The sequence below is a fragment of the Babylonia areolata genome, chromosome 21 (assembly GCF_041734735.1).
Source record: "Babylonia areolata isolate BAREFJ2019XMU chromosome 21, ASM4173473v1, whole genome shotgun sequence".
Taxonomy (NCBI): domain Eukaryota; kingdom Metazoa; phylum Mollusca; class Gastropoda; order Neogastropoda; family Buccinidae; genus Babylonia; species Babylonia areolata.
In genome coordinates this window covers 36,152,169-36,166,808 of record NC_134896.1, presented here as the reverse complement: position 1 = coordinate 36,166,808, position 14,640 = coordinate 36,152,169, and the positions used below count along the sequence as shown (strand labels likewise).

General features: G+C 46.2%; 1 protein-coding gene across 1 annotated transcript in view; it reads right to left on the bottom strand.

Moving 5' to 3' along the window:
* LOC143296612 (myosin-VIIa-like) overlaps positions 1 to 14,640 on the bottom strand; it is a 220,551-nt gene that overhangs the window by 136,366 nt on the left and 69,545 nt on the right. The window contains exons 6-7 of the mRNA XM_076608641.1: positions 6,264 to 6,604; positions 4,278 to 4,508 (exon numbers count right to left, since the gene is read on the bottom strand). Of these exons, the coding sequence (XP_076464756.1) occupies positions 4,278 to 4,508; positions 6,264 to 6,604 (572 nt within the window). The remainder of the gene's footprint in view (positions 1 to 4,277; positions 4,509 to 6,263; positions 6,605 to 14,640) is intronic.

The window sequence follows — 14,640 nt, the reverse complement described above, 5'->3', positions numbered from 1 at the left end:
ATCCCCTGCCTTCCCTCCCACCCTCTCAGCCTGCCCGTCCTCTTTCTCCTCCCATGCGCAGTGTCGCACGGGCCTGATAGGAATGGCGAATGGAAACTGCGTCCGCCCCTCTTACACACACACACACACACACACACACACACACACATTCTCCCTCACTCTACCCCCACCTGTTTGCAGGTGGTTGGTTGCCAGCCCCTGGTGACCGCATGTTCACGACCCATCACTGATAGCCCCCTGACAAGATACAAGAATTATTTATTTCCTCCTATAATTCCCATTCCCCACCCACCCATAGACTAAATCTGTATCTCGGTGCGCCCACCGCACCTCCCACACCCTCTCCTCTCTTCCCCTCCCACCCCAAATATTCCTGCCCGATTACGGAACGTGGTGCAGGTGCTTACCAGTTACACCGACACTGAAGGTGGTATTAGGAACGGTGGTAGGGTCACCAGTCACTTCATCATCCACTTGGTGTCAGTCCTGTTGCGTGCTAACAGCTGACGTTGTCTGGGTGAGTATTGTGTGCAAGTGCTCGTGCAAGCGCGCGTGTGTGTCTACGTGTGTGTGTGTGAGTGCGCGCGCGCATATGGATGTGGCTCTGTGTGTGTGTGTGTGTGTGTGTGTCTGTGTGTGTGTGTGAATGTATTGTATATGTTTTGTATTGTATTGTCGCAACAAATTTCTCTGTGTGAAATTCAGACTGCTCTCCCCAAGGAAAGCGCATCGCCACACTATCCTTTTTTTCCGGTCTGCAAGTATATTTGTATTTTTATTTCTTTTTATCACAACAGATTTCTCTGTGTGAAATTCGGGCTGCTCTACCCAGGGAGAGAGCGTCGCCACACTACAGCGCCACCCATTTTTTGCATTTTTTTCTGCGTGCAGTTTTTTATTTGTTTTTCCTATCGAAGTGGATTTTTCTACAGAATTTGACCAGGAACAACCCTTTTGTTGCCATGGGTTCTTTTACGTGCGCTAAGTGCATGCTGCACACGGGACCTCGGTTTATCGTCTCATCCGAATGACTAGCATCCAGACCACCACTCAAGGCCTAGTGGAGGGGGAGAAAATATCGGCGGCTAAGCCGTGATTCGAACCAGCGCGCTCAGATTCTCACGCTTCCTAGGCGGACGTGTTACCTCGAGGCCATCACTCCACATTCTTTGTTGCACTATCAGTGGATTTTCAATAAAATATTGCCAGGGACACACACTTTCAGTGTCATGATTTCTTTTAACATGCGCTAAGCACATGCTACACACAGCACCTTGGTGTATCGTTTCGTCGGAAAGACTAGCACCCACACCACCACCCAAGGTCTAGTGGAGGTGAAGGAGGAAGAACGGGAGGGCGGGGGGGGGGGGGAAGTAAAAAATCCCCGGTCCATAATTATGGGAAGCGAACCCGCAGACACACGATTCCTAGTCGAGCGCATTACCAACAGGCCACCGCTCAACCACACCCCACTCCCCATCCCCCATACTCCTGTATGACAAGATACAAGAATTTTTTTTTTTATTTCATCCTAATTCCTACTCCCCACACACACCCCTCCTCCCCCTAGCCCACCCCTCCCCCACATATTCCTGCCCGACTACGGAGCGTGCTGCAGGTGCTTGCAACCTGACCGACACTGAAGGTGGTGTTTGGAACGGATGGAAAGACACTCGTCAGTTATATTATTTCTTCAACATTGCTACTTGATGTCATGCCTGTTGTGCACGAGAACGAGAGCTGACTTTGGATGTGTGTGTGAGAGAGAGAGAGAGAATGTGTGTGTGTGAGAGAGAATGTGTGTGTGTGTGTGTGTGTGTGTGTGTGTGTGTGTGTGTGTGAGAGAAAGAGAGAGAGAGAGAGTGAGAGAGAGACTGTGTGTGTGTGTGTGTGTGTGTGTGTGTGTGTGTGTGTGTGTGTGTGTGTGTGTGTGTGTGTGAATGAGTGCGTGTGTGTAAATGTGTGTGTGTGAAAATAAGTGTGTGTGTGTGTGTGTGTGTGTGTGTGTGTGTGTGTGTGTAAATGAGTGTGTGTGCGCGCGCGCAGGAAAAGAAAGAAGGTTGAAGCGGATTGGAAACAAAGGGTCGTCGAATGTGGAACAAGAAGTGAAACACGAATTAGTGGAAAGGCGGGAATGGGGCGAGGATCCTTTTAGTGTGGAGGGAGGCAGAGAGAAAGAAAGAAAGAAAGAAAGGGAAGGAAAAAAGACAGCATCAGTTTAAAAAAAAAAAAAAAAAAGATTGAAGATGACAGGAAAAAGTGGAAAGAAAGAAACATAAAATTAATACAGAGCAGGCGGAAATGGGGCGAGGGTTGTTTCAGTGTGGAGGGAGACAGTGAGAGAGAGAGAGAAAGAGAAAGAAACAGCAAAAACAAAAAAACAAACAAAAAAGACAAAAACAAAAAATACAGCATCACACTTGTTTGTTTTTTGGGGGGTGTTTTTGTTTTGTTTTTTGGTGTGTTTTTTTTAAATAACACAGAAAAAAGTGGAAAGAAAGAAACATGAATACAGAACAGGAAATAGAAACTGACAGACAGGAAATACGACTAAAAACAAGAAAACTATCAAGGCAAAAAGAAAAATAACAAACAAGGAAGAAAACAGCGGAGAATAAAATGAAAAGGAAAGGGAAAAAGAAAGAAACGAAACGAAAGAAAGAAAGCAAGCACACAAAACGATGATTCGTCTCTGGGTGAATTAGTCCCGTCAGTTTTTTTTGTATTTGTTTCCCTGAATTTTACCTTTTGTCTTAAAATATCCCTCTCTGACCTTTTCCCCAAACAACCTTGCCCACCCTACCTCTACACAGTATGGAGAGGAGAAGTGGGCATTCACTCGCTAGATAACAACCGTTTTTTTTTTTGTTTTTTTTTTTAATAGTTGGTAAAATTGACTCTACTCATGTCCTGTCTGTATACACATATATATAATTATACAGAGAGGCAGAGGGAGAGGGAGAGAGAGAGAGAGAGAGAGATGGTAAACTGACTCCACTTATGATCTGTCTCCTTCAGTTCAACCGGGCATGGAGAAGTGTGTTGCATCCACTAACGTGAGTCAAGTAAGAGAATACTTTTGTTCCCATAACCCTGCCATCCCTGATCTCTCTTTTTCTCGGTCTGTGTCTCTTTTGTGTCCGTCTTTTTGCTGGTGATGGTGCCGCGGACTTGGATCTGCCTGAAGAGCATGAGGTCCCCCCGCCCCCCACCCCCCTCATTCTCTCCCGTTGCATCCGATCAACAATCCTCATAGTCTCCCCCTTTCAGCCAATCAACAATCTTCATGTTCTCCCTTTCCCTCAAACCTACAATTCCCATTCTCCCCCTTTCCCTCCAACCAACAATCCTCATTCTCTCCTCCTTTCCTCCAACCAACAACCCTCATTCTCTCCTCCTTTCCTCCAACCAACAATCCTCATTCTCTCCTCCTTTCCTCCAACCAACAATCCTCATTCTCTCCCTCATTCCTCCAACCTACAATCTCATTCTCTCCCCCATTCCACTATCCATCAATCCTCTTTCTCTCCGCCCTTTCCTCAAACCATCAATCCTCATTCCCTCCCTCATTCCTCCAATCAACAATCATTCTCTCCCTCATTCTTCAAACCAGCAATCATTCTCTCCCCCATTCCTCAAACCAACAATCATCCTCTACCCCTTTCCCTCAAACCAACAATCCTCAATCTCTCCCCCTTTCCTCAAACCAACAGTCATTCTCTCCCAATTTCCCTCAAACCAACAATCCTCATCCCCCTCCCCCTGACCCCCACCCTTTCCCTCAAACCAACAATCTTTATTCTCTCCCCCTTTCCTCAAACCAACAGTCATTCTCTCCCAATTTCCCTCAAACCAAGAATCCTCATTCTCTCCCTCTTTTCCTCCAACAAACAATCCTCATTATCTCCTGGCAAATAGTGACTCACATGTACAGTGTGACAGTTAAGGGCTGAAGACTAGCTTTTTTTGTAAGAAATATGTGTTCTTAATTTTCTTTTCGAATACATTTTGCTGTTTATGTATTTGGTGCCTTGTTTTGTAAAGCTAAATATAAAAGACCAGTCTCTTTACTTTGATGAATTACCACTCTACGTTTCATAATGTAAGTGTAATCTAATGTATAATGTCCCTCTGGTATTCATGTATTCAGTTTGTTTTTTGTTTTTTTTAAATCATCTCACACACACACACACACACACACACACACACACACACACACACTCCTCATTCTCTCCCCCCACACCTCCTTGCCTCCAAACAAAACAAAACAAACTCACCTCTTGCAGTTTGTACGGGATGCTGGTGACGGTGCCGCGGACCTGGATCTGCCTGAAGAGCATCAGGTCGGAACAGCTTTCCAGCTCCATGCCCAGGAGTCCGCACACGTCGCCCAGCAGCTTCTGGTCCTGCTCCGTCAGGGCGCTCTTCTCGCCCTCCACGTCCTCGAACTGCATGTTGCCCAGGATCAGCACCGCCGACAGCACGGAGAAGATGCCGCCCACCATCTCCTGATGATCACCATCATCATCGAGTGAGAGTGCGAATGTTGAAATGTTCTTGTTCATGTTCTTGGTCGAGGCCTCCTAAATGTGTGTGTGTGTGTGTGTGTGTGTGTGTGTGTGTGTGTGTGTGTGTGAAGATAAAGGTGTGGGAGATCGACATGTGTGTGTGTGTGTGTGTGTGTGTGTGTGTGTGTGTGTGTGTGTGTGTGTGTGTGTGTGTGTGTGTGTGAAGGCGTGGGAGATCAGCGTGCGTGTGTGTGTGTGTGCGTATGTGTGTGCGTGCGCACGCGCGCGCGCGTGCACGCATGCCCGCGGTTGTTTATGTGTTTGTGTATGATTGCTTGTCTGTGTATGTTTATGTGTGAGAGCGAAACAGAGACAGAGAGAGGGAAAGCAGAGGACGTGAGTGTAATAATGGAAAGGGCGTGAAAAACAGCCTGGTGTGTGTGTGTGTGTGTGTGTGTGTGTGTGTGTGTGCGTGTGCGCGCGCGCGAACACGCATAGGCGTGTATGTCTGTCTATGCCTGCGCTTGTGACTATTTCCGCTGGGATGTCGGTGTCAGAAATCTCAGACAATAAGATTGTGCCCACGCATCAATAATACATAGACTTTTCAGCGGAGGCAGTACATGAGAACAGATAAGACATCACTGATAGAGCACGTGCAAGGGAAGCATGACTCACGCTCTACATCAATAATGCATCATTACCTTTTTGTGCATTTCCCTGTCCGTGAGATCCCAATAGGCCCTCAACCACACTCTCCCCCGTCTCTCTCTTCCTCCATGTATATAACTATATCTCAATCTAAATAATCTGTCTGTCTGTCTGTCTGTCTGTCTGTCTGTCTCTCTCTCTCTCTCTCTCTCTCTCTATTTCTGTCATTTGTCATTTGTCGTGATGACATTCACAAATGTTGTTATCGCCTCTTGTTCATATGGGGCTGTGGCCTTAAATGAATAAATCATCTCTCTCTCTCTCTCTCTCTCTCTCTCTCTCTCTCTCTCTCTCTCTTCCCGAATCCATCCCCCCAAATCCCACCCCTTTTACTCTCTCGCATTCTTTGTTCCCTTCTCTCCGTCTAAAAATTTATGAAATGAAATGAAAGAAAAATTATCTCTGAATCCTTTTCCTTCTTCTACCCTCTCCACTTCCACTCCTTCGACCCAACTGTACCCCCCTCTTCTCAACTCTTACTCACCATCCAAACCCCGCACCACTTCCCCTCCCATGCACTACACCATGCAACCTAACCCACACCACCATCGCCATACCAGACCCCCTCCTCCCTCGCGCGCACGCGCACGCGCACGCACGCACACTCACATGCACGCACACACACACACACACACACACACACACACACACACCCCTAGCGCTCCCCTTCCCGCTTACCCGCCAACACACACACACACACACACACACACACACACACACACACACACACACACACATCCAGCGACCTACACAAGACACAACCCCTCGTCCCCTCCCCTCCACACACAAACACACACCCCACACAACCACACCCATCCCACCCCCCCACACACACATACCCCAAACACACACAAGAACACCACACCCACACCACCACCACTTCCCCATCCATACACAAGCACCCACAACACCCACCCACCAACTCACCACGCAAATCTACATCCCCATACCCCAACTCCCCCCCCCCCCCCCCCAATTCCCCCACCCCCACGACCCCGCACCCCACCATAAAAAAAACAACTCCTCCTCACCAACCAAACTCACCTCACTGATGTTGAGCACATTCATGGCCAGCCGCAGATTATCGAACATGGTCAGGTCGTTGACGCCGCTCAGCGTGTAGCAGCCGCTCTGGTTCAGGTAGGCGTAGGAGTCCACGGGGCCAATCTGGTACTGCTGGGCCAGCTCCGGCGAGGCCTGGGCGCCGGCGGCCAGCTGGTAGAAAACGTGGTAGTTGCGCTCGTTGGGCGACTGGAAGGTGATGCGCGACTGCTCCAGCAGGTAGTCCTGCACGATGCAGCCTTTAATCTCGTGCCCGTGGAAGCACACCTGCATGAACTTGCCGAAGCGGCTCGAGTTGTCGTTGCGCACAGTCTTGGCGTTGCCTGCAGGGGGAAGAGGGTTGAACTCAAAAGTCAAAGTCGAAGGTATTTTAATGTCAGGCTTCTTGCCCATAACATGAATGACGTACTGTGTACAAGGGAATGTTTACAATCATTATGCAGTTTGTATCCTCACACAGCTTGCGGGGAAGGGTGTAGGTGGGAGGAAGGAGGGGAAGACAGACAGAGAGAGACAAAGAAGAAAAGTTGAGAAAAGTGAGGATGGTTTTCTTATGAAGTTAGAAAGTAAGCGGCTACTGCAGAGTTTTGAGTCAATGTGTAAGAATTACGTTGCGTGGACAGAAAGATGTCCATGGGGCGTGAGAGTTCGAGAAAGAAGAAGTCAGACGGGGAGAGAGAGAGAGGGAGAATGACAGAGAGACAGAGACAGAGAAACAGATACGGGAAGAGAGAGACAGGATATGATGCAGACAACGACAGAAACAAGCGGCCAGACGGACAGACAGAAAGACAGAAACACAGACAAATTAGGACAGAACGAAAGGGACTGGGGCATGTCAAACAGACAAGCAAACACATGCAAGCTCGCACGTACGTACGCAAGCACACACACGCAAGCACACACACACACACACATACACACACACAACACACACACACACACACTGACAGTCAAAAGAGATTTGATACGGGTGAAAAGGACACCGCACGCAGAACGCATGCGCCCCAACAGAAAAAGACAGACTGACTGAAATGTCGCACAGGTCCACGGAGAGACCCTTCTCCCCTCCATCCCTTGTATTCCAGACACGTCCTCCTCAAGATGACAGCACTTTGCGGCGAAGGACTTGCGTTATCAGACGCCGGCATCAAAGGACCCCATTACCCCCCACCCCCCCCCCCCCACCCCACCCCCCATCTCTCTCTCTCTGCCCCACCCCCCAATTCCCTTACCTCCCCAGGGACCAACGCAGGCCAATACCACTCGCCATCCATCTTCTATCTTTTTTTTCTGTTCGCTCCTCGTTTCCCGCTTACCCCCTTCACCTTAGTCCCTTCCACTCCGAAATCGATTGTAACTGTGGTGTCAGCACTTCTTTTTTTGAATATGGAAACCGTCGCAAGACGAGGAGGAGAAAGAAGAAGAGCAGTAGCAGCAACAGCAGCAGAGGAATGAGAGCGAGGAGGAGAAGGGAGGGAGAATGAGGAGAGAGAGGCCACCAGAACCACCATCAACAACACCAACACAGAGAGAGAGAGAGAGAGAGAGAGAGAGAGAGAGAGAGAGAGAGACACACACACACACACACACAGTCGTTTTTTTTATGTCATTTTCAGGTCAGGGTTGAAACTTATTTCTGTGTTTGCAACTGCTGAAGTAATAGTCTTCACCTGAGACGGATCAACAGTTGGCTGAGAACACAAGCGTCAACACATTCTGTTCCAGTCATACACCAGCTGATTTGCAGGTATTTGTTGGCTGCTTTCTGATCACAGGCTCTGCCAGGCCCCAATGCAAATTTCTCGTGAATCCTACAGCTATACGCACGCACACACCCTCTCATGCATGGATATCCGCACACATTTCCATACGTATCAATTTTTAGATCGATGACCTACCTATTTCGATACATAATTTATTCGGGCAAATCTTCGCATATATGCCTAGTGAAGTTTACCAATCCTCTTGTGTCTTTTTCTTTCTTCCTTTCCCTCTTTCTTTCTTTCTTTCCTTCTTCTAACGATTTTCGACTTCAGAAGATTTAACTCTGCTCTGTTTTGACTGCCGGTGATCCGATGATGGTAAACTTTCTGTGTTCACGTGATTACTCCTTTCTTTCTCTCTCTCTCTCTACGGACTACCTTTCTCCTTTTTTTCTCTCCCTCTGCACTTACTCATGTATCTGTCTACCTGTACTTCCCTCTCTCTCAACAGAGAGAGAGAGAGAGAGAGAGAGAGAGAGAGAACAGAAAAACAACGTCATACACAATCAGTAACAACGCCGAAAAGGGCTGAACCACACAAGCCCAAGTACTGGACGGTACGGACGGCCGGACGCACGGCCGGACGGACGGACGGAAGTCTTTCATCGGAAGGACGTCCTTGAGGGACAGCCAGACCCACTGGCTTTGGTGGGCAGGTGGTGGCGGCGACAAGTTTCGGTTAAAGCAAGACAGCACGAGATAAAAATGAAAGAGACAGTGTTTGAGAAATGGGTCGCGTAGAGAGTTGGTTTTTTGACTCACTTGTGTAAACAAAGTGAGTCTATGTTTTAACCCGGTGTTCGGTTGTCTGTGTGTGTGTGTGTGTGTGTGTGTGTGTGTGTCCGTGGTAAACTTTAACATTAACATTTTCTCTGCAAATACTTTGTCAGTTGACACCAAATTTGGCATAAAAATAGGAAAAATTCAGTTCTTTCCAGTCATCTTGTTTAAAACAATATTGCACCTCTGGGATGGGCACAAAAAAATAAAAAAAGAAGCCTAATTATAGGCTGCATTTACTGCAAAATGCAAACTGCATTTACTGTTATATTTATATTTTTTGTATTCTCAAAACTTAGCACTTTGACGTCTTATTCTGACACAACAACAAGAGGAGTCATTATTATCATTTTTTGTTCAAACAGGAACATCTTTTGCTAAGCGTGGAATTTTTATTTATTTTGCAAACGCTTTGGTGCAGATAGTAAAAAAGGGAAATTACTCTGTAATTAATGCTAGGGGACTTAATTTATCACAAGTGAGTCTTGAAGGCCTTGCCTCTCTTGTTTCTTCTTCTAATTATATATATATATATACATATACATATATATAGAGAGAGAGAGAGAGAGAGATCTGCGCGTGCGCGCGCGCGTGAGCGTGTGTGTGTGTGTGTGTCTGTGTGGAGAGAGAGAGAGAGTGAGAGAGATATTGTTTCTTCGGTCTCTCCACATCCACCAACCCTCTGTAATAAAATGGTGTGGGTGGTTATTTGATTCCTTTTCACTTAGTCTCGGGCCGTCGGCCTTACCGTCTTTCTGTGTGTATCGAAAGCGACGTACGCCCCTATTTCTTAAGTACCAGAGGGATCTGAGTTTTTTGGTACATTGATTGTTTGCGACATCTGTATGGTTGAAGATATATTTTGGAATGGGTCTGTAACTTTACAAAAAAACAACAACATATATATGGAAAGATGGCTAACAACAACGGCAGCAACAGCTACAACGGCAGCAGGAGCGGTACAACAAGAACCACCTCAACACACAAAACAAAACGCGAAGCAATGCAATGCAACACACCACACCTTCACCACACTGGCACCCACAACCACAAACGAACGCGCGCGCGCGCACACACACACACACACACACACACACACACACACACACACACACACACACATGGACAGTAACTATTTTCTCGGAACTGTTGACGATTCATCACTTGAAATATTCGACTGCCTGTGAATTCCTTAATAATCGACGCACCCATTTTGATTTGAAAAAAAAGGTCCAACAGAAAAAAAAAGCACCTGGAACTGGCCAGTGTATCAAATCTTAAAGCTTGGTACCACAGTGGACCAGCATGCAGGTCAAACAGAGCGAGTGCCACACACGCCCCTATACAATGAAGCATGTCGCTACAATAGTGACACAGGCAAGCACACCAAGAGAGGGGAAAGAACAGCAACAATATCTTTGGGAAAGAACATACAAGACTTAAGTGGCAGGAAAGGGAGAGTCTGGTAAAAACATAACAATGGTTTCATCATATCTGCAACCCCACCTCCACACACACACACACACACACACACACACACACACACACACACACACACACACACCTCGTGTTTGAGTGTGTGTTGGGGGCGGAAGGGAGGGGGGTGGCAATAAATGCCGGACGTTATCCATCCGCCACGCCCCTCTGTCTCTGTCTCCATACTGCAGACAGTCTGCCTTTCTGTGTGCATTGTATTCATTGACGGGGGGAGGGGCGGAGGTGGGAAGTTCCGCTGACTCACTTGCAGGCATGAGGGTGTATCACTTTTCCATTATTATCAGAGTTCGGAGTTCCCTTCGCGTGCGAGAACTGACAGAACTCAATCATAACATTCTCTGTTGTTGTTGGTTTGTTTTTGTTTTTTCATAAAAGCTGACGACAAGGTCTCATTAGATTGTCCAAAATCAAAAACGTCGATCAAAACAAAGACTTGCCTACTGTGACTGGGTGGAGTCATGTGAATTACATATGTTGTTTATGATTATCGCCAAAGTCGTGGAGCCAGTTCCCTGACAACCTCCGTCATTCTGATTCCCTCGCATCTTTTAAATCTCGTCTCAAAACTCACCTTTTCCCTCAGCAATAAATTCAATTGTGGTAGGTCTACTTCCTTTGCATTAGCTGTGCTTGACTATGTGTGTATACTATGTGTGAAGTGATGGCCTAGAGGTAATGCGTCCGCCTAGGAAGCGAGAGAATCTGAGCGCGCTGGTTCGTATCACGGCTCAGCCGCCGATATTTTCTCCCCCTCCACTAGACCTTGAGTGGTGGTCTGGACGCTAGTCATTCGGATGAAACGATAAACCGAGGTCCCGTGTGCAGCATGCACTTAGCGCACGTGAAAGAACCAACGGCAACAAAAGGGTTGTTCCTGGCAAAATTCTGTAGAAAAATCCACTGCGATAGGAAAAAACAAATAAAACTGCACGCAGGAAAAAATACAAAAAAATGGGTGGCGCTGTAGTGTAGCGACGCGCTCTCCCTGGGGAGAGCAGCCCGAATTTCACACAGAGAAATCTGTTGTGATAAAAAGAAATACAAAAAAATATGTATGTGTACATAACTACATGTATGTATATGAATGTGTAGTGTGTGTGTGTGTGTGTGTTTGCGCGCGCGCACGCACGTGTGTTTATGTGAGTTTGTGCCTATCTATGTGTGCGTATGTGTTGAGGTTAGCTGTTAGATACACATGGATGTTAAAATGTATGTATGCACTGTGCGTGTGTGTGTGTGTGTTTTGGTGTGTGTATGTAACATTGATGTAATATATGTTAACAAAAGTATTTTTGTAAAGCACCTAGAGCAGATTTCTGGGTAGTGTGCTATATAAGTATCCATTGTTATTATCATTATTGTTATTAGTTTCCTTGTGACTGAAATAATTTTTCAAAAGCGACCAAAGCGGAAGGGCTTTTCAGGAAACTGCTGGTGATGTCAGGCTGGGTGGGGGACACTTTCACTTCCGTCTTTACTCGAATGAGCTATGACTGCGACTCATGTTTGGTGAGAGAGAGTGGGAGAGACGAGGAAAGAGAGAGAGAGAGAGACAGACAGACAGACAGGCAGGCAGGCAGACAGACAGAAAGGCAGACAACAGAGACAGTGAGAGACAGAGAGAGAGAGAGAGAATAAGCGCGCGTGTGTGTATGCACGCGCGAATGCGGTTGAGAAAATGCTAGTTAGTGCGTGCTTGCGTTATGTGCGTATAAGCGTGAGTGAACATACGCGCTTACGAGTGTGTGAGCACACACGCGCGTACCTGAGAGAGCGTGATGAATTGCACGCGCGCGTTTCTGAAAACAACAACAAACGTGAAGTTGTGTTTGTCCACACACCCACGTCGAAGAAAAATAATATATAACTGCCTTTGTGCGTTCGTGCATTGAGAATCTGTCAGTCTGTCAACACAAGTGTGGAAAAAAAAGACATCACAATATTTTGGGCGAGAGCGCATCTCTAAGGATAAGGCCGGTTTCTCTTTCCGTGTTATTATTTTGTTTTGCCTTGTTTTTCTCTCCCAAACTGATCTTACTGCAAGCAAACTACATGCCCAAAGTCAAACGTTCTACGCAAACGAATAGAAAAGATTCAAAGCTCAAATTTAGGATTTAGAATTCGGCTTGGGTCTGGTTTTGGTTGGGGACGTTTTTCATTTCTCTCTTCTTGTTATGATATCTGTTTTGATGGAGGAAAGAGAATGAAAGCCATTATACTGCACGGGGAAGTGAAAAACTATCGTTCGATTCGTTTAATGGAAGACATCCTGTCTCTAAGAAAACGAAAGCAGATGACCGAACATTGACCCCTCTCACAAGCGCTTCAAGAAGACTTGTTGCGATATCGCACACCGCAGATTTTTCTACCAGCGAGTGAGATCATCATCATCATCATCGTCGTCATTATCACCGTCGTCAGTCAGCCATCCCAGCCTCTTAACATCCGCAGTTTCCTTCTTCCGCATGGCTGGCTACACACAGGCACTGAGTGGTTCTGTCACGTCACTTGAAAGCGTAGAACAAACCGGAAGTTCCACAATCGGCCCTCTTGTGCTTACGGTACATCTGTCGTCCGCAAGGACATGTGGCGTAGTACTGAAAGATATTGTGCTTTGTCATGCATCCCAACCACGCAGAGTTCAAGGACGAATTCGGGGGGTCCCAATCGTCTTTCTGAACGAGGATCAGAATCAGCGAACTAACGACCCTACAACCGATGTCGGCAGGAGACCAACACAGGCAAGTTACGATCCGAAAACTGGTGTCAGCATCTCAAGCGTTATGGAAACCCCCACCCTTCACACACACACACACACACACACACACACACACACACACACACACACACACACATTATAATTAACCAGCATACACAGCCAAACCCTCAACATAAAAGGCCGTTTAAAAACCAACAGGAGTAAATAAACTACGCAGACGCATGTAAAATCCTTTTTCTTAGAAATAATATTCATGGAAATTGCAGCCCAGCAACGCAGCAGAACCCAGTCGCGGTACGAGGCCGTACGTTAAAGGCGTTACAGATCTGGTGTATTTTTCAAAGGTTTACCGTAAATCTCGCACGTACGCATAAAAAAGAGTGCTGCTAAGCTTTCCAGACGTCAGTTGAATAAAGACATTGCATTCTGAAAAAGTCAGACGCTGAGAGAGAGAGAGAGAGAGAGAGAGAGAGAGAGAGAGAGAGAGTCTAGGTTCAATCTAGCATAATACGCAACTGCCTTTTTTTCTTCTTTTTTTCTTTCTTTTTTTCCCTTTTTTAAAAATTTGTAATTGGTACTGGTTACATACTCAACCAATGTAATCTTCGAGTCTGAAGAAACAGCAAACACGTGGATTTTTTTTTTTTTTTTTTTTTTTTAATGACTGAGTAAATATGACACGTTTATTTCTGGTTTAACACTGCCTCTGAATTTTCATTAATAAGCGTATGTTACTTTCTTCAAATGATGTAACCAGTGCGCTTAATTTATGTGAGCCATCTTACATCTCCTATGTGCCGCAACTACTGCTACTGTTGCTGCTTCTACTACTACTAAAGTAGCCCCATTTATCGAGGACGGACACATCAACTACAAAAAGCAAGACTCGAATCCGAGTACTGAATGTTGTACATTGCCATCTAATCCATAACAAAAAATAAATAAATAAAAGAAAATATGATAAAATAATGTACAGAAAATCCATTGTGCAAACGATTCTACTCAGCCTCCTTCTTGAAGAAAAAAACAAAACAAAAAAAAACTATAGTCAACATCCCATCTTCCCATTTCTGGGTGATGGCTGTAAGTAGGTCTTCTCTCCACCAAGATCGTGTCCGTCCGGCTTATCGACAACATGTAGACAGCCCTGAGTAAGGAAATGGAGACATATTGGAAAAACGCAAGGGAGATGTTCTACGAGTCTGACAAATCCATTATGAGAAAGAAAACGATATTCTGCATAGTCTGGAGAGTGGAGTCCGTCTCGGTGTCTCTGTGGCCAGACTACAGCGAGTGAACAGAAACTGTGTTATGATATCGCTTCTTTCTTCTTCTTCTCTTTCTCTTTTCCTCCCTCACAGTTAATTAGACATTCGATCCTGTCTTTAGATTAAAATCGATTTAACCCCTTTCACTCTGACTGCCCTCTTTTCCCTTCTCTTCCTATTCCATTTCCCGACTAGCAAACGCGAGTGAGACCAAGATGAACTCACATGATCAGCGAGTCGGACAAATCCAAATATAGAAAGAAAGCCATCTTCTGCATAGGCTTGGGAGTCTGTTTCGGAGTCTCTGAGGCCGGACTAGAGCAAGTGAC